The 23,998-nt window shown below is 34.4% G+C and overlaps 2 protein-coding genes across 2 annotated transcripts; both read right to left on the bottom strand.

Moving 5' to 3' along the window:
• Nucleotides 1–6,141: 6,141 nt before the first annotated feature.
• On the bottom strand, nt 6,142–10,406 carry LOC132607582 (cytochrome P450 98A2-like). Its single transcript, XM_060321612.1, has 3 exons — nt 9,778–10,406; nt 7,825–8,222; nt 6,142–7,056 (listed from the first exon to the last, which is right to left on the bottom strand). Exons 1-3 carry the CDS (start codon nt 10,262–10,264, stop codon nt 6,412–6,414), a joined length of 1,530 nt encoding a protein of 509 aa, XP_060177595.1. The 5' UTR covers nt 10,265–10,406; the 3' UTR covers nt 6,142–6,411.
• Nucleotides 10,407–16,047: 5,641 nt separating this feature from the next.
• Nucleotides 16,048–20,371, bottom strand: LOC132607581 (70 kDa peptidyl-prolyl isomerase-like). The gene is made up of 12 exons (XM_060321611.1): nt 20,080–20,371; nt 19,875–19,961; nt 18,882–19,142; nt 18,566–18,643; nt 18,283–18,363; nt 18,024–18,200; nt 17,842–17,928; nt 17,216–17,334; nt 16,989–17,109; nt 16,749–16,897; nt 16,489–16,616; nt 16,048–16,279 (listed from the first exon to the last, which is right to left on the bottom strand). The coding sequence occupies exons 1-12, from the start codon at nt 20,234–20,236 to the stop codon at nt 16,180–16,182; spliced, it is 1,545 nt and encodes a 514-aa protein (XP_060177594.1). The 5' UTR covers nt 20,237–20,371; the 3' UTR covers nt 16,048–16,179.
• Between the last annotated feature and the right edge of the window lie 3,627 nt (nt 20,372–23,998).

Below are 23,998 nucleotides of genomic sequence, written 5' to 3'. Positions count from 1 at the left end.
TCATGAGTTTCGAATTTGAATCTCCGCTTAATTAAAAATTTTAAAAAAATTGCAAGGCAGACTTTGGAATCGCAAGGTAGAGTTTGCCTTATGCCTGAATGCTAACTTATTCGGGGATGGTCTTTAATTTTCCCCCCTCAAATTGTTGTTCTTTAATTTTTGTCTTTCGCCTAAAACTTCGGGGGTTTTGGGTTCGAACCCCCGCTCAATAAAAAATTAAAAAAAATCACAAGGCAAACTTTGAATTCACAAGGCAGAATTTGCCTTCAAGCATAAAACAAACTCTACCTTGCGAATTTTTTAAAAAATTTTGACTTAGCGGAGGTTCGAACCCTGAACCCATGGATTTTTAGGCGACTAGCAAAAATTAAACACCAGTGCCTTTGAAGGGAAATTTGTGCAAAAAAAAGATCCCTAACCCCTACCAGCAAGGTGGACTTTTGTTATTAAAAAAAGGGAGAAAATTTCATAAATAGTTATAGTTTAGAGCGTAATTACGAAACGTAGTTATAATTTGCGTATTTATGAAACGTTGTTACTGTTTAGCATATAGTAGCTAAAGTTCAAAGCTATATCAGTGCATAATCGCGAGTATCAGCTACATTAGAGCATACCATATCAAGGCATACAGTTGCGCTGGATAAGCTAAAATTGCGTGAAAAAATTGTATCAGGGCACATAATTACGCGCGTATACTATGTATTTGCTATAAAACCGAGAATATAATTACGTTACGTAATTTTTTGAAATTATAGTTTTGTATTATAAATAAAGTCTGAACGTTTGTCACGTTATCACGTACGTTGAATAATTTTTCCAAGAAAGTCGCAGGCCTAATGGGTGAACGTTTGTCACGTTATCACGTAATGGGTCATTTAATGCTGCGGTCCCTTAAGAACGCAGATCCAAATCTTTCATCTAATGACATACATTTGGCCATTCAAAAGTCGACATTGTAATAAAAGTTGTAAAAACTGTGTTGTGCCCAGGGGCGGAATTATAGGGGTGCAAGGGGTGTCAATCGAACTCCCTTCGTCGGAAAATTGCACTATATATAAGGGGTCAATTTTTTTATTCATGTATAAATATTAATGTTGCATCCTCTTAACATATTGGAGAACTCAGCTCAACGGCTGAGATGCCTATTATTGAGCCCATGGTTGTGGATTCGATTCTCTATAACAACACTTTTATTAACCCTTTTTCATCCGGTCTCTTTTTCTTGAACCCCTTCTCAAATGTTCTGGCTCCGCCCCTGGTTGTGCCACGCTAAGTTTAAGGTGACCATATAACAACACTTTTAACCCTTTTTCATCCAGTCCCTTTTTCTTGAACCCCTTATCAAATGTTCTGGCTCCGCCCCTGGTTGTGCCACGCTAAGTTTAAGGTGACCATATAACAACACTTTTAACCCTTTTTCATCCAGTCTCTTTTTCTTGAACCCCTTATCAAATGTTCTGGCTCCGCCGTTGTGCCACGCTAAGTTTAAGGTGACCATGTGGTTCGAAAATTTAAAATATCATTTCACCGCTTTAGTACTTTTTATTGTTATGTTTTATCTTTATTTTTACTTGTATAATATTGATTCAAGATGAATTTAAATTAACCATCTGATCAGTGAGTATTTATAGGCGGATCGATGCAAATATCTATTTTTAGGTCACCAGATGTTGTCCCGATTTAAATGATCGTGCATATATAGTCCTTGGAGACTAATCAAATATTAGATTGTCATTTAATATCTATATAATTGTAGAATAGCCTAACACTCACTCAGATTCGTTAAAAAGTGATCTTCAAACAGTTGTCTAAAAGTACATAAATTGCAAGAGAAATAAAAAATAAAAAAAAATAAAAAAGGGTCATTTGAAAGACAACCGGCAAAAAGTTCTGAGTGATCATGCTGAGTTGCTGGCAATCCCACTTTGTTTGAAATTGAAACGCTGCTATTATATATTTATATTTTTACATGATCGAATTAAGAACTCATTTAGTCTTGGAAAAGGTAGGATAAAATTTTGTCTCTAAGACTATTAGTATTGACGTCGTTAATATGTAACGATATGTTTGCATGTGTCTGTTTTAGTTGAAAAAATTAAAAGGTCCATATTACGTATTGAGATAAGGGTGGTTGACCAGTAAATATTTCCTCCGAGCCCTATGCCAAACACGCTCTTAGTGTTCATAACGAATTATGTTGAATCAGTATAAGTAGGCCATAGATGATAGAAATCAAATAATTTTCTATCTTATTTGAAATTTTTAAAGTTGAAGTTGAAGATGGAGATGTTTTTTATTATACTTTTTGCAAATGAAAGAAGAAAGCATTTTATTTAAAATTATGAAGATGATACAAGAAAATAGGTTATAAGCTGTTTTTCAAATATGAAATTCAACTTCAAGTTGAATTTGAAATTTTTCATGATCAAATACTGATCTTCAAACAATGAAAAAATTATCCCGAAAAAGGTGAATAGTTTTTATGGCCAAATGCGGGTCTTTGAATACACATGTCATATGCTAAGTAGCTAGAGATCATTTGGTTCATGTTGTCCTAATATGCGAGCATTAAATTCTCGCACTAAGTGCATAAATCTTGCAGCGATTTGTCTAGATGTTTTTACTCCTATATATTTGCTAATATATATAGGATTTACTTTGCGTTCTATTTTATTTCATATAAAATAAATATACATATTCTCAAATGACTTGATGTTGGAATGTTAAATACCACTAACAAACAATTAGTTAGTTAAATAGGGTTCAATTTTCGTTTTTTGCACGGATTGCCTTCATTTTGGGTGGTCTTTAATTTTTTTCCTTTTAAATTGGTGGTCTTTAAGTTTTGCCCTCAAGGCAAAATTTGTAAAGGCAGAGAACAAGTTAAAGACCACCAATTTGAGGGACAAAAATTAAAGACCACCCCAGTGAAGGGCAATCCTTCAAATTATGCTGGCAATTAAACAAATTATGCGGAGATAATTTTTTCTTCCAAATATTATATTATTTTTGTGAAAATTACCCTAAGATTATTTTCTTTTTCTTCCAACCAAACAATATGTAAAAATGACAAAACTATAGTCGCTTTTGTTAGGCTATGAGCCTATGACTAAGGCGTGTTAGATGGACTAGCCCACAATTCACGTTGTTCAACTACGCATTGGGAGTTGGAATTTGGAAATCAAGAAGTTCATATTTCAATTATCCTAAACTTCAATTTGTAGAATGTGGAACAGGTCAAATCGGCACATGAGCAAAAAGCAACTAAATATTTGAGCTACTCAAAGGGTATTGAACCTATGGGCCTATCACTTGACCAAAACTTTCTTTTGCGCGGATTTCCCTTCATTTGGGGTGGTCTTTAATTTTCATTTTTTTTTTCACGGATTGCCCTTCTTTTGGGGTGGTCTTTAAATTTTACCCCTCATATTTGTGGTTTTTAAATTTTACACCTCATATTTGTGGTCTTTAAATTTTGCTCTTCGCTTGAATACCTAAGGTTCTGGGTTCGAACCCCCGCTCAGGCATAAAAAATAAATAAATCGCAAGACAGGGCTGGAGGGAGTGTATGCCGGATCCGACATAAAGTCCTTAAGGAAAAACTAAAGTTATGCTGGAGGGGGCATAACTTTTCCTCAAGGCATAGTTTAGTTATGCCTTATGGGGCAAAACTTTTCCTTAAGGAACTATGCCTTATGGGGCAGACTTTTAATTAAGGCATAACCAAAAGTATGCCCCATAAGGCAGAACTTTTTCTTAAGGTATAGACTTTGCCTTATAAGGCAAACTTTTAGTTATGCCTTAAGGAAAAATTCCGCCTTATGTGGCATACTATAAAAGTTTGCCCATTAAAAGTATGCCCCCACCGGCATAAACGTGTGAAGGAATTACCAAAGTTAGGCCGGACCTGGCATACTTATGCCAAGTCTGCCCATAAGGCATAAGTATGCCGAGTCCGGCATAAGTTTGGTAATTCCTTAACAAGTTTATGCCAGTGGGGGCATACTTTGAATGGGCAAACTTTTATGCCGGACCCAGCATAAACTTGTGAAGGAATTACCAAAGCTATGCCGGACCCGACATACTTATGTCAAGTCTGCCCATAAGGCATAAGTATGCCGGGTCTGGCATAACTTTGGTAATTCCTTCACAAGTGTATGCCGGTGGGGGCATAGCGAAATTTAAACTCTGCCTTGCGATTTTTTTTAAAATTTTGACTGTGTGGGGGTTCGAACCTGGAACCCATGGGGTTTAGCCAAAGGGCAAAATTTAAAGATTTCAAATATGAGGGGCAAAATTTAAAGACCACCCCAAAAGAAGGGCAATTCGCAGAATTGCCCTTTAATTTTTATCCCTCAAATTGGTGGTCTTTAATTTTTGTCCTCTGCCTAAGGCGGAATTTGAAGGGAAAAAATTAAAGACCATCAATTTGAGGGACAAAAATTAAAGACCACCCCCAGCGAAGGGCAACAACAACAACAACAACCCAGTGAAATCCCACAACGTGGGGTCTAGGCAAGGTAGAGTGTACGCAGATCTTACTCTTACCAAGGTATGACGGCTGTTTCCGAAAGACCCCCAGCGAAGGGCAACAACAACAACAACAATAGCAACAACCCAGTGAAATCCCACAACGTGGGGTCTAGGGAGGGTAGAGTGTACGCAGATCTTACTCCTATTAAGGTAGGACGGCTGTTTCCGAAAGACCCCAGCAAAGGGCAATCCTGCAAATTGCCCTGACCAAAACAGTACTATTGAAAACTCCAACTTAGCCTCTCAGGCCGTCAATCTGGAGTGATTTGCACAAATAGGGTCATTTCAGGTTTGTTGTTTCAATTTTACATGTGTTATTTGTTCATAAATTGTGCCTGACTAACAAGATTTGGTACTATTTTCATCGTATCTATATAATTGTAAAATTATTTACAAATTCTACCGTATCAACAAAATTTGTATGTTCAATCGATCATACCTTTAATTAAATTCTTTTCTATTCAACACTTGTCATACACTTTCAAGTTCGAAGATTTAATAACGACACCCACACACTGACATAAACAAGCAAACTATTGTATGAGTAGGGGAGCTACAATTCCGTTAAAAGAATTAATTTATTAATATGTATAAATAATTTATTCAGAGCCCAGTAAACTACACTTTTTAAAATGCAAAACCTATAAACTCAAAATTCTATCTCCGCCTTTGTATATAAGTAGTAGTAGTTTTGCCATTGGGTCTATATTTGCACAAATTGTTTAAACGGGGACAAAAGTTAAACGCCACTCCTTAAGAACACCCTGTGGAATTTTTGGGTGAATGTTTCATCAATATTGCAATGTAGAGAACCTGCTCAATTTGTCACTAGTATGATGGAAAAAACTAACTAAACGAAAGAAGTCAAAATGACTCAACAAAAGATGATGTTTATCAGAATATATTTGAAACTCAGATTGTTGGAATCTACTTTATGAGTTACCAAGTTAGAATTATAATGACCTGTTTGGCTCGAAATACTCTTTCTATGTGTTGCTAGGAATAGAATCTAGTCCATAGAATATTAGATGAAACCAAATTCACAAACCCCACTATTGCTGTACTTGGATAATTCATAACATCCTTGATATGCAAGGTATATGAGAAAACAAAGTTCAAATAATAACTCCCAAAATACTTTTTCTTTTCCATGTGAAAATATTTTTTTCTTTCACATATAAGGCTACCATTTTGTCAAGGGTCTACCGAAAACAACATCTCTACCTCCCAAGGTAGTGATAAGGTCTGCATACATTCTACCCTCACTGGGAACGTGTTGTTGTTGTAGTAGTATGTATATGAGGCTACCATCCCATTTAATAACAGAACTGTCAACACACGTAACTCCAACTAGCTGAAGTATAAAATAACCTTTCAATATGCTTCTCTTGCATTATCAAAGAACTTCAAACAGGATAGGTACATTATGGGTTCAAGTTCGAAATTCTACCACAATCCATTTGTTTTACTAGATTTGAAATATATTATTTTTACCCAAATTTAGAATAAAGAAATGACAGAATAGAGATCAGATTTTCTTTTTATCAGAGAACTTTGGCCTTTAAACAGCATCATTTCATTGTCTTCTAATCAATGCATGGAAATATATAGCCAAACACAACATGAGCTTCTGATATGAATTTAAAACAAACATTAAATTACAGCAAAATGCCCCACAATCTCATCAAGTGTTCAAGAATTCAAGACTTGAAAACAAAAGAAGCCAAAAAGGAAAAGAACAAGATTGTTACATATCCACCGGCACACGTTTATACAAGTGTGCAGGCAATCTTGGAGTAGGAATAGCTTGAATTGGATTTTTCATGTAAGTAACTGTTCCGGGACTCTCTGTCAAGTCGATATCCTCCGGGGCGATTGTTACATATCCGCCGGCACACGTTTATACAAGTGTGAAGGCAATCTTGGAGTAGGAATAGCTTGAATTGGATTTTTCATGTAAGTAACTGTTCCGGGACTCTCCGTCAAGTCGATATCCTCCGGGCTAACCCCCGGGAGCGGGGACCACGTAAAATGATGCAACAAATGACCCAACATAGAAGTGACCAAGTTGATAGCAAGTTGTGCACCGGGGCAAATCCGCCTTCCTGCACCAAAAGGCAGTAACCGATAGTCATGACCCTTCATGTCAACATCTTCCTCAAAAAACCGCTCCGGTCTAAACTCCAACGGGTCCTTCCACACTGCTGGATCACGAGCCACAGCCCAAACGTTCACGTGCACGATGGACCCTTTAGGAATGTCATAACCGCCGATTTTGACACTGGCACTGGCCTGGTGAGGAAGCATTAGGGGAGTTGGAGGGTGCAACCGTAGAGCCTCTTTGGCTACACATTGAAGGTAAGGGAGTTTTGAGAAATCGGTTTCTGACATTATCCGATCGGATCCGATTACCCTGTCAAGCTCTTCTTGAGCCTTTTGTTGCACTCTTGGGTTCCTAACTAGCTCTGCCATTGCCCATTCTACTGTTATGGTTGTTGTGTCCATTCCTGCTGTAATCATATCCTGCAAAATTTCACGTACAAGTTAACATTTAATGTAAATGAGACTAATTGATGCATAACTAAAGGCTATACAGTTCATTGAGTCCTATATTCTCAACTTCTATTATGCATTTCCAAAGTTCTTCTTAGACAAGTATCATGAGAATCAAATTCACGAGATTGAAAACTCATCAACATCAATATTCTAACTAATTCAATTCCATGGGCCAACACAATATATGTTATTGAACAATCTGAAAATGTATACATGTATACCTAGTTGTTTCTAATGTCACAAGATGATAGTTTCTAATATCGAAATTTGGTTTGTTCTTGGTCAGGTCATAGACACATTACTGTACTTGAATACTCGACATACATATATATACACATTTTCAAATTGCTCATCCTTTGTCATGTCACAAATACATTTTCAAAAGATGGTTCGTTCTTTATTATGTCACAGATGCATCATGTTGCATACTCTGTATATACATATACACTTTTCAATTGTTTTTTCTCTTTCATGTCACAGACACATTTTCAAAAGATGGTTCGTTAATTATCATGCCACAAACACACTTTCAAAAGATGGTTCATTCTATATCATATCGCAAAATATATCAAAGTATTTGCATAGTCTCTAATCTCTATGCGAGGCTAAGTTATAGCCCCAACCCCCAATCGTAGTTTTTTAACCAATTGAAGCTAACCTCTTAGACTCTATAGGACCAAACATTAGTTTACCAGATAAACACACTGACAAGTACAAGGTACAAATTTTACTTACCCAGAGGAGGCCAATAACAGTGTCATCACTAAGATCATACTGCTTCTGAAGAGTAAGCAAGGCATCAACGAAATGCTGCTTAGTATTACCGGTTGTCTTGCGAGCTAAAGTGTGTTCGTCCATGATAATTCGTGTTAACCGATCTCTACGTGCAGAGTGTTTCACGAGTGCCTCATTTTCCATTGAGAAAAACCAACGGAGCCATGGAACGTACTCTGCCAATGGAAGTTTTCCGCCAATCTTGATGCCATTAGACACAATGCCTTTGAATTCTTGGCCTTGTTCATCAATCTCACCTGCTGAGTTCATGAACCTTTTTCCAAATGTTAACCTTGTAATGTTGTTGAATGCTACTGATCCTAAGTACTCTCTCATCAACAGGGTTTTACCTGTATTCTCTGCAGATTATATTGAGCATTATAATTAGCACAAGAATAGGCTACATTCCATGTTGACTTACATGTTGGTCATTAACTACTATTATTTGAATTTCAATAATTTAATACTTCAAGAGTTTTACTCAAGAAATTTAATCAAGTAAACACGATCACTAGACTATAAAATTATCTAAATAGGGTAGCCTAGTCCACCGAGCATCGCATTCTCGCAGGATCCGAGGAAGGACCTCACCAGTCACCCCAAGAGTGTAATGTGGGCAGCCAGCTTTTGTGCATACATAAAACAACTCATTCCACAGCTTGAATCTATGGATCACACAGAGAGAACTTTATGTCGCTCCACGCTCCCCTTCATAAGGTTATCTAAATGAAAAATAATACTACTACATTTGGTATAACATAGTTTCAGAAAGATTCACCTACTTCACTGTCAAAATTTATTAATGAATGAAAGGGACTGTGTTTGGGACCATAGTCTTTATTAGTATTCTACAAAATAACCAAATGAAGCTTGATGTTTGGCTCAGAATTGAGAAGCAAAGTTATTGTCCATATATAGGGCTCTACTTTCAAGAAAAGTCATCTTTGGGAGAATTAATACTCTAAATGAATTATAGTCTTCCATCAATTTTTGAGCCAAGAGTCTATCGGAAACTACCTCTCTATCCACAAAGACAAAGGTAAGGTCTGCGTACATCCTACCCTCCCCAGACCCCACTTATGGGATTACACTGGGTATGTTATTGTATTCTTCCATCAATTTTATTCTATACCCCTTTGGTTAACGGAAACAGCCTCTCCACCTTCTAAGATAGAGGTGTGTATACTCTCCCCTGGCCAGACCCAACTTTGTGGGATTCAACTGGTATGTTTAACCCAATTTGTTTACATCCTCAACTTTGTATACCCTTTCTATTTGAATTTTTTAACATTGTGAGTTGGAAGCAATTTATTACTATATTTTATTGTCTGCCATGTGGAAGCTGACCTGTCACAAAAATAAAAGGACAACAAGAAAATGACTGTGAACAGATCTATAGGCAAACTTACCTCCTCCTCTTCCCCAACATTGCTAATTACTCCCTCTTCTTCAATTTAAAATATATTACTTTTCTTTTCAATCTATTTAAAAAAGAATGTTTCTTTCAATATTGAGTAACTTTCAAATTTCAATAATTTACGTGGCTTGTTTAAGATCATAAAATTCATAGGACATTTTATAACCATATGAGGCAAAAGTCTTTCTTGTTTTTCCTAAGTTTCGTATCTAGTTAAACTAAGACACTTACATTAAAACCCATGAAGTAACAAAGATCTCTTTTATTTTTATTTTTTAATTACTGATATTCTACACAGAAATACGATATATAGCTAAAAGAATATTTGTAATGTGTCATATGACTATACCCTGATCTACAAAATCACTTAATTACATAAATAAATTATAAACTCACCTGAACAAATTAAATCATTCTTAGGAGTATATAATAACGAACAAAAGGAAGAACATATAATAACAAAAATCAAGAAATAAATTAAAATAAAATTCACATACCAGGCTTAGTACAATCCTTGAAAATATTCTCAACCATAGCAGTAACTTCATCTTCTCTAATAGGTCTAAGAGCTTCAAGTCTTTTTGGAGTAAACAATTCAAGATTACAAAGCTTTCTTACTTTCACATAATGAGGTCCATAATCAGCCCAAATTAAATCCATACCATTTCTACTCAAATTATTAGCAGGTCTAGTCCTAAATCTATCTGCTAAATTTTGATCATTTTCTTTTAACACTTCTTTGGCTAATTCAGCTGTTGTTACTACCACATTTAATTGTGAACCAAAGTATACTGAGAATATTGGGCCATATGTTTTGGCCCAATCAGCAAAACAACGGAATCTAACTGGTTTAATATCATAGAGGTTACCAACTACTGGTAATGGTCTTGGACCTGGTGGTAATTTGAATCTTAGACTATGGTAGAGTTTATGAAGTAGAAATATTAAGGTTATGGAAATTAATAAAATGAAAAATACAGCCATTTGATGGGTTGAAGGTTTGGTTTTTTTGAGAGTGTTTTGGAGAAGTAGGTAATTTATATAACTATAGAGTTCAATGGCTGCTTTTTGGTTCTTGTTCTTTTTTTTGGAAAATAAAGAAAGGGGGATTGGTAGGTGAGAAAGTTCAAACAAGAGGTAGTTGGGATTGAAGTGAGCCTGAAAAATGGTTTAACTTTTGGCAGTTTTGGTGATACGCTTACCCCACATAGTTTTCGGAATCACGTGGCTGGTTTTAGACCAATTTTTTTTTTTTAATTCAATTTTTGTGCAATAAAGCAAGTTACTTTGTTTCATACTCCATCCGTTCTAATTTATGTGAGATAATTTGATTAAACACGAAATTTAAAAAATAAAAAAAGACTTTTAAATTTGTGGTCTAAAATAAGTTATAAATATTTGTGTGGCTGCAAATCATTGCATTAAGGGTAAAAGAGGAAGTTTTAAGTTAAATTATTTTTAAATATAAAAATATATCATTCTTCTTGGAACAGACTAAAAAGAATAGTGTATCATATAAATTGGGACAGAGGAAGTATTAAACATGTCATCCTCACTCAGTCCCAATTTAAGTGTCCTAGTTTGATTGGGTATAAAGATTAAGGGTTGAAAGAAGACATTTGAATCTTGTGGTCCTAAATTAAAGATATGTGTAATGTATTACAATATTTTTTTGAATCTAAATTTGCCATGTAAGATGTATGAATTGTTAACTTACTAAATATTGAATAAGGTACATTTTTTGGGACATATGAAAGTAAGACATTTAAATTGGGACGCTGAGAGTAATATCATAATTATAAATTTTTGTCGCTAACAGTAGAATAGAGTGCTTATCGGTCGATTCAGTCCGGTTTTGTGTATTATCAATTCGGGTTATTGATTTTCAATTTGTAAACAAGCTAAATCGATAACCAAACCAATAAGATATTCGTTACCGATTTTCAGTCTATCGGTTTAGGTCCTTAACGGTTCGGTTTTTTATTTAACCAATAAAAAAATGCTCTAACTCTTTTTGCTTCTTCTTGTTTCATATATATTATGTATGTATGTATGTATAAAAGTCTACACAAATATCAAGCAAAAGCAAATTTAAAGACATTATTGCTAAAATAAACTTGTTTTCTTTCCGGTCGAGAGAGGCAAAGAGGCGAGAGCCCTAGTTTGAGAGAACTTAAATGTAGCCTGCGGCAATATGGTCCTAGAACGAAAGTAAAGGAAATAAGATTTGTATTTAAAATCTAAAACCACTAATATAATTAGGAATAAAAAGATAATTTTATATAATCCTATTGGGTTATTGGTTTAATAATTTTATATAATCCTATTGGGTTATTGGTTTAACCATTAACTAAAAACCTCAAACCAGAAACTGAACTGATAGTCCAATAAAAAATTACAAATCCAGCCAACAACTAGATACAACATTATTTTCGATTCGGTTTATCAGTTAAATCGATTTTGCATACCCCTCTAAAAAATAGAGAATATAAAATTAAATTATTTTTAAATATAGTTAATGAAGTTTACACCTCTATTTATATATTTACACAAAATCGGAATTTCTATATAAATTTCTCTTAAAGCTAAGGTTTTATTTTTTTTTCTTAAAATTAAATATGTACATTGAACCGAAACGGGAACTTTAGGTGTAAGATTTTGTTAATATTAAAAGACAGTGTAAGCACGATAAAGAAAAACATGAGTCAACAAGAACTAGATCTAACGAGAAAAACATGAGTCAAAAGGAACTAGATCCAACGAATCTGAAAACAGAAATTTGAAAAGGTATCTTGATGAACAGTATTGAATTTTTTTAACATGTCACTAAATAATATACTCCAGTATAATATTCTGCGGAACAGATTCAATTGAACTCCATTCACCATACTTAACTCTGTCACTGATAGTATCACTTGCACTGTCTTTTAGTGGTTGTTGGATTACCGTCTTAGCAAAAATATTCTCAGAATTAAATTTACATCCCTATAATTAATGTGGTTCATCGTAGAAAAAAAAAAAAAAACTCATTGCTTATATACATATCTAATGCAACAATTGGTCGGCCTTATTAAACTCTATATAGCTAATGTCACATAAGTTATGCAAGAATATTTTGTTACTTAATGACGGATACAGTATGAAAAGGGATTATGTTTAATTAACAATACATGAATAAAAGTTACCCACGATAATAATTTTTTTTTTTGAAGAATCAATCAATGAATGCATAATAATTCTATATTATTACTCAGTGAACGTAACATTTACCATATTATTAAACACTACCTAAATTATTCATGCGTTATAGTTCATACATGACAATGACATAAAGTAATGTAAGTCAAAAAGTATATTGAAATTTACGCACCGGCCCTTTGATGCTACACGATACAAGTTCTTCCATAGTACTCCTAAGAGAAAAATAATTTGTTTTTCTGTTTTACCCTTATTATTTATTATTCATTCCAAGTCACTTTCTCAACTTCAATATAATTATACACCAATTAATATGAGTATTATAGTAAAATACATATTTCATTCATTAATTCTTAAATAGTGTGCAAAGTCATAAGTGGATAAGCAAAAGTGAACGGAGGGAGTATTTGTAGACTTTTATCATTGACTTGAATGATTAACAAGGCATAATTATATGTAAGAGTGGAAAATGTGAGGTCTACAATTTTCAAAGCCACAAATTAAAAAAAAAAAAAAAAAGAAGAATTGTCAAGCGTATCTTGTGGATTATATGGTGAGTAAAATTCATAAAATGATTATATTTCCTTCGACAAATTTTAAATTAAGGGAACTGTTGAAAAGATTGATATATAAGCATTAGTGCAAGCGAAGAATTAAGCATAGATCGAACAATGTAGAGTAGCATGCTGCGGATTTCTTAGTTTAAAAATAAAATAAAAATGTAGAGTAGCATGTTACTTTTTTTCTATTATTTTTAATTATTTAATAGTGGATACTCACACACCCGATTAATTCAAATGCATAATAAGAACTCTCCCTATGAGAGTCATAAGTGTTACTCCCCGTGGCCCAAATAATTAAGGTTTTAGCCTCTAAAAGTTGGTTCAAAATAATTGAAGTTTTACAAAACTAAGAAAGTATTTAGTTCTCTTTCTCAGATTTGCCCTTGACACATTCACATGTCCCCATAATAATTATGTCAACTTAAAAAGAAAAGAATATCACAGTTAAGGATATTTTAGTCAAAATCCTTCTTCACTTTTAAAAGTTAGTGAATTTCTTAATGCAGGTATCCAAGCTTAAAACCGCAATTATTTTGGACCATAGGGAGAATAAATCAATAAACTCGACGGATGCTGCCAAGCAAATTTCAGCAGTAGTAATTGATTGCATTCATTAAATATATGAAATGAGGTCTCTCTATTATCTGGATACTCTTCCCCCAAGTGGCTTCTTCTCTATCATCAAAACCTGTGGAAAACATACTAATTATGCAGAAAATTTGCTGGCTTTTCCAACGAGAAAATTCTAAAAATACTTACACTGAAAATTTAAAAGGAAAAAACAAAAAAAGGAACCAACTTAGACAAATCATTCTTAGCTAATTTGACTAATTAGAAGTTGGTTGACATATCCAGGACATTATCTTTGAGCTCAAAAGAGATACTATGGTAAAATAATTCTTTTTACATTATTTGACTTATTTATTTCACTATGATATGTATTTTAAATTTATTTATTTTATTATTATTTAACTCATAGTACCTGTTTTAAAACTTGAACATCATTTCATTCATAGTAGTACCTATGTCAAATTTCTTGAATCGTTCCTATAAGTTCAAACTTTTCTGAGCTCTAGGTACTTTTATCTAGATACTAAATTTTTGCTTTAAAAGTAACTATTTTTCAATTGCAGTTAAAACCGTGGCTAAACTTTAATTGTTAGGGTGAAATTGATCATTCAATCTAATTTTTTCTAGATCCTCGGGTCGAAAAACAGCCCATTGGCAATCATGTAAATAAAGAAAATTCTACAACATGCATTAATTATTACTCTCTTCGTCTCAAAATATTTATCGCATTTTTCATTTATACACCTATTAAGAAAGCATTTATAAAGGTAACATTTTGACTATTTTACCCTCTTAACAAATTTCTTCATGTTCTCTCTCCTCAATAAATATTTACTCCATTAATGATGAAACCTCAGTGGTATGTGAACTCAAAAAATCAGCCCATTGATGTAATTAATACAAGGATAAAATGGGAAAAAGCTACTTAATTTTATCTTGGGTAAATAAAATGACATATATTTTGAGACAAATATTTTTAGTAAGGACGACAAATATTTTGAGACAGAAGGATTATTATTTTATGGAATTGATCTAGGTCCCTACAATATGCATGATGTCTCCAGGACCAGGGGCTAGGGACGGATCTACAGCCCATTGAGGGTGTTCAACACCCTCGGCAAAAAATTACACTATATAAATAAGGTATTTTTATATATTTTATGTACATAAATAGATTTTGAACACCCTGAACACAAGAGTAGGGGTTGATTCAGTGATTTAGGGTATTCAAAATTCACATTGAGGTTCCAAGCCTCAGGCACTACATTCTTTTTTCGAATCCCCTCAGAGAATATCCTAGATCCGCCAGTCAAAGGCATGATTATATTATTGCTACAATCAATATCATTTGGCTCTCAAGGATCCTTAGGTCAAAATTTAATTAGGACTTATAGCCTCTCTTTTCTTTTTCTGGTTCTTTTCCCTACGTAAAATATGGGGCTTTGTGTCACGTCCTTAGTCTTGAACTAAGCGCATGTGCGGCACTTGACAACTCGCTCACGTTCTTGCACAACTTGCTCACAATCTTGCTATGCCAAGTCAGTCTAGATTACTACACTTAAGATCACTAAGGGAATAGTAGGTGAATAAGACAAGAGAAATTTGCTAGAAGGAAGCTTTTTATTATAGAAGAGTTGATTGATTTTTGCTTGATGGTTTTTTACAAATGTATGCCCCTCTATTTATACTACTCACCTAGGGGCTAATGAATAAATAATAATTGTTACACAAGTCCCTCTATATTTACAAGTATGTCCCCTCTCTAGAATTCTCTACATGCCTAGAATATTCTAAGGCTTCTCAAGAAAGTCTTCCTAAATATTTTATAAGAATCTAGAGTCTCTCCAAGAAAACTCTTCATGGCTTTAGAATCTTTCCATAAATGCTAGCATCTTTGCCATGTAAGCATCCATATGTCTAAAATATGTGCTTATGTGGCAAGATGACTTGGAAGGTCATCACATTTGCTTCATATGGGTGACACCGTGACAGTACTTGGGAAATTGTAAAGTTTCTAACTTAGTTTGTAAATTAAAGAATTAAATATACTCTGTCCTATGTAAAGGCAGTTCGCGCTTAAATTAGATAGTAGGAATAAATGAACAATTAATTATCAGATCCATAATCCCTGCAGAAGAATTAATTCAGCATTTAATTTTACGAGTAAATACTCACGAGCAATAAGTTATTGAAAAACTCAGTGTTCTTAGATACTTCAATGTTACGACTTGAAAAAAACAACTGTATTTGATATCACCTGTTATGCCAAAGCAAGAAATTTCGCTAAGAGTATTTATAAAGTAATTTTTTACCTATATACAAACGATAATTTTCTTTGCTCTAGTGGCAACGCCACTGTATAAAAGTGCTGATGATTTTGAACTACTCTGGCTTCAACAAGAAACACAATATAAAACTTTTTTACAAACTTCAAACTTGCAGCAAATGCAATGTGAATTATTGAATTCTTCATATAACATTTTCAAGATTTTGCATCATGTTTTAAGATTCTATTAACACAAAAAATATTTAAGGCTTCTATCTTTTACAGATTTTCAACTGAAAGTCCTAGGCCAACCTTGATAGCATAGTGCTAAAAATTTCAACTTCATGTTTTGCATATTGCTTCTGCTTATTCTTCAGCTCCTTGTACATGACTTTCACATCTCTGGTCAAATCAATTGCTAAATTTTTAGAACACAATAAGATAATATCACACGAAAATGCAATATATATAGGCTATGTTGCTCAGACTCCAAAAATGTTGTTTCACCCATGTCGGATCCTTCAAAAATGCACTAGTTTTGGAGGATCCAACAGGCACCAACTAGATTTTTAAAGAGTTCGAGCAACGTAACATAGGTGGCAGGCATATACCTGTTGTTTAGATCAACTTCAAGAGCTTTCCTAATATCAATTTCAGCCTTTTCAAGTTCATTGATTCTTATGTATGCTTGAGCCCTTCTGAATAGAGCTTTGACATTGCAAGGCTCATACTCTATAACCTGTTGAGACCAAAAATCTCCTTTCAATAGCATATAATTTGTCTTTTAAAATACCGTTTTAAGAAAGATATTTAATAGCCTTAATCATAAGCCTGACTTAAAATTGAAAAGGAAACAGGGCAAATAATAAACCTTGCTACATAGTTTTGAGGCTTCTTGATGCTCTCCCATCTTCAACTTGCAAGCAGCATTGTTCAAATAACACGATAATCGCAAAGTATGTGCTCGACACTTCTCATCTTCGTTGAACGAGTGATCGAATTGGATGAATTTCGAGGCCTGGAATTCACAATACATACACTTCAGCTTACAGAACATTCAAGGATGCACAACTAATTTGAACATTCAAGGATGAAAAACTGTTACATTCCTTCTCATACTTCCTTGAGGCACATTGAAACTTGCCATCTTTGAATAGTACATTTCCTTCATTCTTAATTTTTTCACATGCTTCAAGTTTCTCTTTTGTGTCCATTTCCCAAAATGGTTTATCCTGTATGAATCATGAAAATAGTTATTGAACAGGAAAATTTAATTTGATCACTCTGAAAATAGAAGGATTCTATTGATTACTGTAATTCCATGTTTGAGGAAAAAACCTTGTCGAAATCAACCAATTTGATCTCATAAAACACAGATTCCGAGCTGATTGTCACTATTGCTTCTTCTTCTTTTCTCATAGTCATGATAGCTCTATCTAAACTTTCATTTAATTGCCCTGCAGTGATCAACATAACAAGATTATCTGACTATAGCATTGTAAAACTTGTTGTAACTTTCTTTTCTAATCTATGCATGAGACACAATTTTTTATTTGAGTGAGAAAATTGATTTTTCAAGTTAAAATCATTCACTACTTGTACTACTAAGAGATCTGGTGAAATGGATGGGATCCCTCATCCTTAACCGGAGATCTTGAGTTTGAATCTTGGGAATAGAGAAACTCTTGGCAAGGAGGGCTTCCCCCTATGGGCCATACGCAGCGCGAATGTGAATTAGTCGGGGCATTAAGTTCCGGATAACAGGTGGTTAGTCCAAAATATACACTAGCACCTTCTTTGTTTCAAGGTGTCCGCATGCAGTGGTGGGGCTAGGATTTTCACGAATGGGATTCGCATGAACCCCTTGTGCCCCTTAGCTCCTCTACTGCCTGCGTGCTAGTTGGTGTGAACATCATCGTTATACTAAAAAGAAAAAAGACAAAGAAGACAGAAGAAAAGTTTACCTTCTAAACATACATATTCAAAGGGTTGTTCATCTGATCCTTTTCTTTCAAATACACTCCCATCTTGTAGCTTTCCAATATAGACCACTAAGTCGAGAACATAAAATTCCCGAACTTCAATCTTCTTGATTATATGTATAAATGTATTGAACAAACAAAATTAATTTGCGAAAATTTATTACCTTTTGCAAGGGATCCTTCATTAGGATGATCATAGCCTTCACCAGCCTTAATTGACTTCTTAAGAACCTTCTTATCTCCAGTAACATCAACAACACTTTCCCATGAAATCAGCTCAAGATGAATTGTCAAATTCAAATTTGGTTGCAATTTTCCAATTCCAACATCATCCAAATAATCTTCAAATTGATGAAACACAACTTAATTATCTTTCTTTTTTGCTTATGAGTAATAACTTCTTGTTGTGTTTATCAAACTTACAAGCTGGCTTCACTGTTAACTCAGCTATTTCTCCTTTTCTCATTGTCTTTAAGGATTTCGTCATGGCTGGATATAGGTAACCTAATAAAGGTGCAAATTCTATTAGTAACACTTGCATCTTAGACTACGTTGCTCGGCCACTTCAAAAATAGTGTCGAGCCTGTGTCGGGTCCAAAAATGTATAGCTTTTAGAGAATAGGACACAAAACCGATGATATTCTTGAAAAGTCCGAGCAACACAAGTCTTATAATGTAAAAACATAATTCTAAGAAAAGTATTTACCTTCCAATAAAGAAAACTCAACACCATCATCAGATTTTGACAGAGTTTTTCCATTTGCAGAGCTTGCTACATACTTCACTATTCAATAAAACAAGATGTGATATTAGACCGTCGTCTAACATTTGCAATAACTTATAAAATTTTAGACAGTAGTCTAACGTTTTCTTATAAGATTTTCAATATGCTCAAAGAGATCTTAGACCGTGGTCTAAAAGTTCCATAGGTTGCACGAGAAATAAAAAGAGTCATTTACTAAATAACTATCCCAAAAAAAGGACAACCTGCGAAAATTTCTGAAATAATATAAAGACATTACCTAGTACTTCATCCACATCTCTAGGTGTAGCCCACCCTTCACCTTCCTTAATTATTTTCTTCAATATTCCTCCATCTCCAGTGATATCTCTAACTGAATTCCAAGAGACCAATTCTATTTCAAAAATAAGTGTTGAATTGGGAGGAATAAGTCGGGGAGAACCAGTTTCTCCATAAGCCAAATTTGGTGGGATTGTGAATATTGCTCTTTCACTCTTTTTCATAGTTGCAATTCCTTCATCCCATCCTTTAATAACTTCACCTGGAATTCAATAATGAACAATGAAATTCCCTTAATGTCATTAAATTTCTATTATTTGTATAAACAATGGTGTGATGCAGAACACAAAACAAACTCAACTATGTATTAACTGATTTAGCTACGGCTATATCCCTGCTATGTTGCTCGGACTTTCCAAAATGTTGTTGCACCATGTTGGATCCAACAAAAATGCACTACTTTTGGAGGATCCGATACACATCCGACAACATTTTTAAAGAGTCTGAGCAACATAGCATCACTGTTTAGAAAATTGAATTTGGATTACATGTGAAATTATATTACCATGTCAATATTGAAATTCAGTATCAATGGTCATGTGCTTTCTAAATCTCCAATTAATATAATTTTAAGCAGTCTAATGATGTGAAATTTTTCAGAATTGAGAAAATATGAAGTGAAGACAAATTTTAAGTTGTATCTATAGGTTGTAATACAATCGACTCCAACTAACTGTCTGTCCTGTTCTCTAGATTTAATGATACACTTATCAACCAAATGATGAGGGTGGTAATTACGCTTCATCCTTAACTAGAGCTCTCGGGTTCAAGTCGCCTATGATAAGAGCGTTTTACACCATAGTGGAGTTTTCCAGCACGATATTAGATGGGCTCCAAAGCGAACAATGTTTTTGAAGTCTATTCTATTAGTCATTAACAAAAATATAAGAAACCAGTATTTTGAATAATAATGTAAAAGAAACCAAAATATTACCTTGTCCTAGCTTGAATGTAAAAGGCTTCCCTCTATCATAGCTTGAATCAAAAAATTCTCCATCTTGAAGTTTCACTCTGTAATGAACTAAATAATCCAAAAACACCAACAAAACAGTCAGCATTTTTTAACTAGCTATGGAAATAATAAACAAAAACTTAAGAAAAAAGTAATTAACTAATCATGACATAATAAAAAATCGTACCTTGTATTTCATCACCAGGTAATGGTGTCTTCCAAGAATTACCCTTTTGCAGAATCTTTTTTCTCAACCCTTCTTTCCCAATTACTCTCTCAGGTAATTCTTGAATTTCAGTTTCAAAATTCACTTTGTTACTTTGCTCAGAACTAAAAGCCTCCATTTTTTTTTTCTTTAGTGAAAAGAAGATAAGTTATGTTGTAGTAGACAAAGGAGGAGAACTACAAATTGAAGATAAGCCGTTAAGTTTCCCACATTTTTAAAAGTTCTTTCAGTTAGGATCTTTTTTTCTTTTTTCTTTTCCACAATTCGTGGACCGCTATTTAAGTTTTGTCCCTCTTTAAATAACTTGTGCAGACATCGACGCTACAAACTGAAACATTTTTCCAATCCACCTAGACTCGTTGTAACAATTTAACAAGGTAAGAGAATGAAGATTGCACTAAAATTATGACGCGCCCATCATTACTTGTGAACAATAGAATACAAAAATGTTTCATCAATCCGCCAAGACATATAAAAGTTTGAACAAGATTGAACTTAGAAAAATGTAGATCGTACTAAAGTGATGACTCGTCGGTCATAACTTTTTGACACATGATTTTTTTTTACTCTTTTGGCTGTATACCGCCGAGGCCATCTTTGCACAAGGAAAACAAGTTGAACAACGAGCATTAATTGGTCCTATTTTGCAAATCACCCGTGTTGGTGCTAGACGCCTGAGCTCGACCCATATCTTTTAATTGGGCTTTGGCCCAATAGCAACCTTTTTTTTCCCGCGGATTATCCTTCATCTGGGGTGGTCTTTAATTTTTGTCCTTCAAATAGGTGGTCTTTAAATTTTGTCCTTCGCTTAATACTCTGAAGTTGTGGGTTCAAACCTCAAGCTCAGTTAAAAAAAAAAAAAAAAAAAAATCGCAAGGCAGTTCTGCCTCATTAAAGGCAGAATTTGCAGCAAAATTCTTCTTGAAGGGCAAAAATTAAAGACCATCATTTTGAGGGCCAAAAATGAAAAACCACCCCAGCGAAGGTCAATCCTGCAAATCAGCACCAGACTGAACAAGATAAGGAAATTCATATTCGTGAAATATCCCAGTATCGCAGTGAGCACAAAAATGAGGCTTGTTTGAAGTATTAGCCAGATTTTTTTTTTCTCCTTGTTACTTTTCAAAATGTAAGGGAAGAAACTAAAATGATACACAAGATAATCTTTCTTGTTTTAGGAAACGGAAAAAGATACACCTCTAAACAAAGGAGGAGGAGATAACATACAGAGTCATTTGCACTTTTGTCTCTTTTTTATGCTGGTCTTTAAATTTTGTCCCTCAAGGCAATTTTTTTTTTTCGAGCCATAAGTTTATATTTTCGCATCATAATATCCCACAAGTTATGCCCCGTGCCCTTAAAGAAATTATGATCCGCTAAGCATAAGTTCAATTTTGACGGAAAAAAATTATAATTTTCTAAGTGGATTGCCCTTCAAAGGCACTGGTCTAGTCTTTAATTTTTGTCCTTCGCTTAAAAAGGTGGCCGAAAATATCCTGAGGTTCTAGGTTCAAACCACCGCCCAGTAAACAAAAAAAAAAAAAAAGAACCGCAACGCAAGGCTTTGCAATCAAGTCTGCCTTCTGCGGCAGAGTTTACCTTAAGGCATAACTAAAGTCTGCCTTATGCGACAGATGTTGCCTTAAGACATAACTAAAAGTCTGCCTTATAAGGCAAAGTTTGCTGTATCCGGCAGACTTTTAGTCATGCCTTAAGGCAAAGTTTGCCGCATAAGACAAACTTTTCGTGAAGCCTTGCCTTGCGAATTTTTATTTTTATTTTTTATGACTAAGCCGGAGTTCAAACGTAAAATCTCAGAGTATTTTAGGTGAAGGACAAAAATTAAAGACCAGAAATTTGAGCGACAAAAATTAAAGACCATCCCCAAAGGAGAACAATCGTGCAAACTGGCCAAAAAATTAAAGACCAATCCATTTGAAGGACAAACTGTGCAATTTCTTCTAACATAGAATCTTCGATTGGCTAGCATAACAGATAATTTGGAGGGAAAAGGACACTGTGTGTCCACTCAACCAAACTAATACCACATTTAACCACTGTTTGGGCTTAATCCCACTAGGTGTCCGATCGGCCCAAATTAATGCCAAAAAATGGCCGGTCGGCCCAAAATAATGCCAAGGCTGGCTGGCCCAACAGCCCAGCGCTAAAAAAAAAAAAGACTTTTTGTGGCGACTAAGTCGCCACTAAAGGGCTGCTACAGCATATATACATATGTTGGAATTATATATACACTTTATATACAAGAATTATACATTTTATATACATATGCTGGAATTAATCTTACATTTATTATACATTTATTAGATGTTAATTATACATTTATTATACACATATTATACAATAATGATATGATATTTATTTTTAACATATACAATAGTGATACATATTATATACCACAATGATACGGTTTCTATGATACATTTTTTATACGTATGATGCACTCTTTATACAAGACTGATATAGTTTATGTACACATGCTGGAATTATATATACACTTTCAATACAAAAATGATACATATTATATGCAAAAATAATACAACTTTCTATTCTATAATACACATTATACACACAAATATACATATTATACACAAAAATGATACATACTTTAGTGTTCATATTTTATACAGTTTCTATACATTATAGATATTGTTACACCACTTGTTTTCGTAGTGGTAGAACTTATGATTTCCTAGTGAGGTATGCCTAGGGAACGGAGACCCGAGCCGGAGTTTTGGAGAAAGAAAGTGTCCTACCCCATGTGCAATGGTATCAGCAGGAATTCCTGGTGAGCTACGGGGTTAGAAGTTGAACGAATCGAATCGACGCGATCTGAACCGAATTGGAAAAGCCTGTAGACACCAGTCAAGATCGACCGGTCGTCGAACCTGTCGACGGACCGTCGTTGTGCGGCGTCGACAGGGTTCTGCAGCCCTGCTTTCTGTAGGCGCAGGTCGACGAGCACGTCGACGGGTCGTCGACCCGCTCATCGAACCGGACCACTGAAACATTTAATTCTCCGAGTATAAATACGTGGTCCACGACTTTATGTCTTATTTCTCTCATTCCCAGATCAGAAAACCCTAGTATTTTGCTCTCCCAACATTTATGGCATAGTAGTGAAGATTTGACAAGACCCGGACCTCGTAAACCCGAGCTTGTGAAGAAGAAGGTTTGTTCTAGGGTTTCCAAGAATGGGAAGCTTAGGAAGCTGAAGTTAAAGTGATTCTTGGGATTCTTGACCCCTCAAGGTATGTAAATGATTTCTACCCTTGTATTTAAGTTAGTTACTAAGAGTTTTGGTGGTTCATGTGAAGAGAAGATAGCTATGAAAGTGATAAGTCAATGAAAGGTTAAATAGTGCTTTTGGGGTTATGTCAAGAGATGATCGAGGGATATGTTTGGGTATATCTTGATATGAGAGTGTTTCCATTAATGTTATCCTTGATATTATAGTTGAGATTGGATGGAATTAGGAGTTGAGGGTTTTCTACGTTTTCAAGGGATATGTTGTCCATAATTGTTAAGCTCTTTTGTAATTATGATGATTAGTGAGTAAGGTGAATAGCCTAATTAAGGAGTATGTTATCTTAATTGTAGATTTACAAGTTCAAGAAGTAGAAGTTGGGCGATTTGATATACGTCAAAGTATGTTAAGGTTTTTTTTTTTTTTTTTTGGCATGATCCCATGTATGAACCGATAAACGAGTAAGAGAGTTTCCATATTACTCTATTCTTATAAGTACTAAGAGAAATACAATTTTGATGTCCCCGTACCCCGGCTATGGTATTTTCCCCATATACAGATGTTATGATTTCCTGTCCTAGTAGTATGAGTTCAGTAAGGCCCATGAGAGGCAAA

This window comes from Lycium barbarum, chromosome 8 (assembly GCF_019175385.1).
Source record: "Lycium barbarum isolate Lr01 chromosome 8, ASM1917538v2, whole genome shotgun sequence".
In the NCBI taxonomy this organism is placed as follows: Eukaryota; Viridiplantae; Streptophyta; class Magnoliopsida; order Solanales; family Solanaceae; genus Lycium; species Lycium barbarum.
Note: the sequence above shows the minus strand (reverse complement) of the source record. Positions and strands in the feature narration are given on the sequence as shown.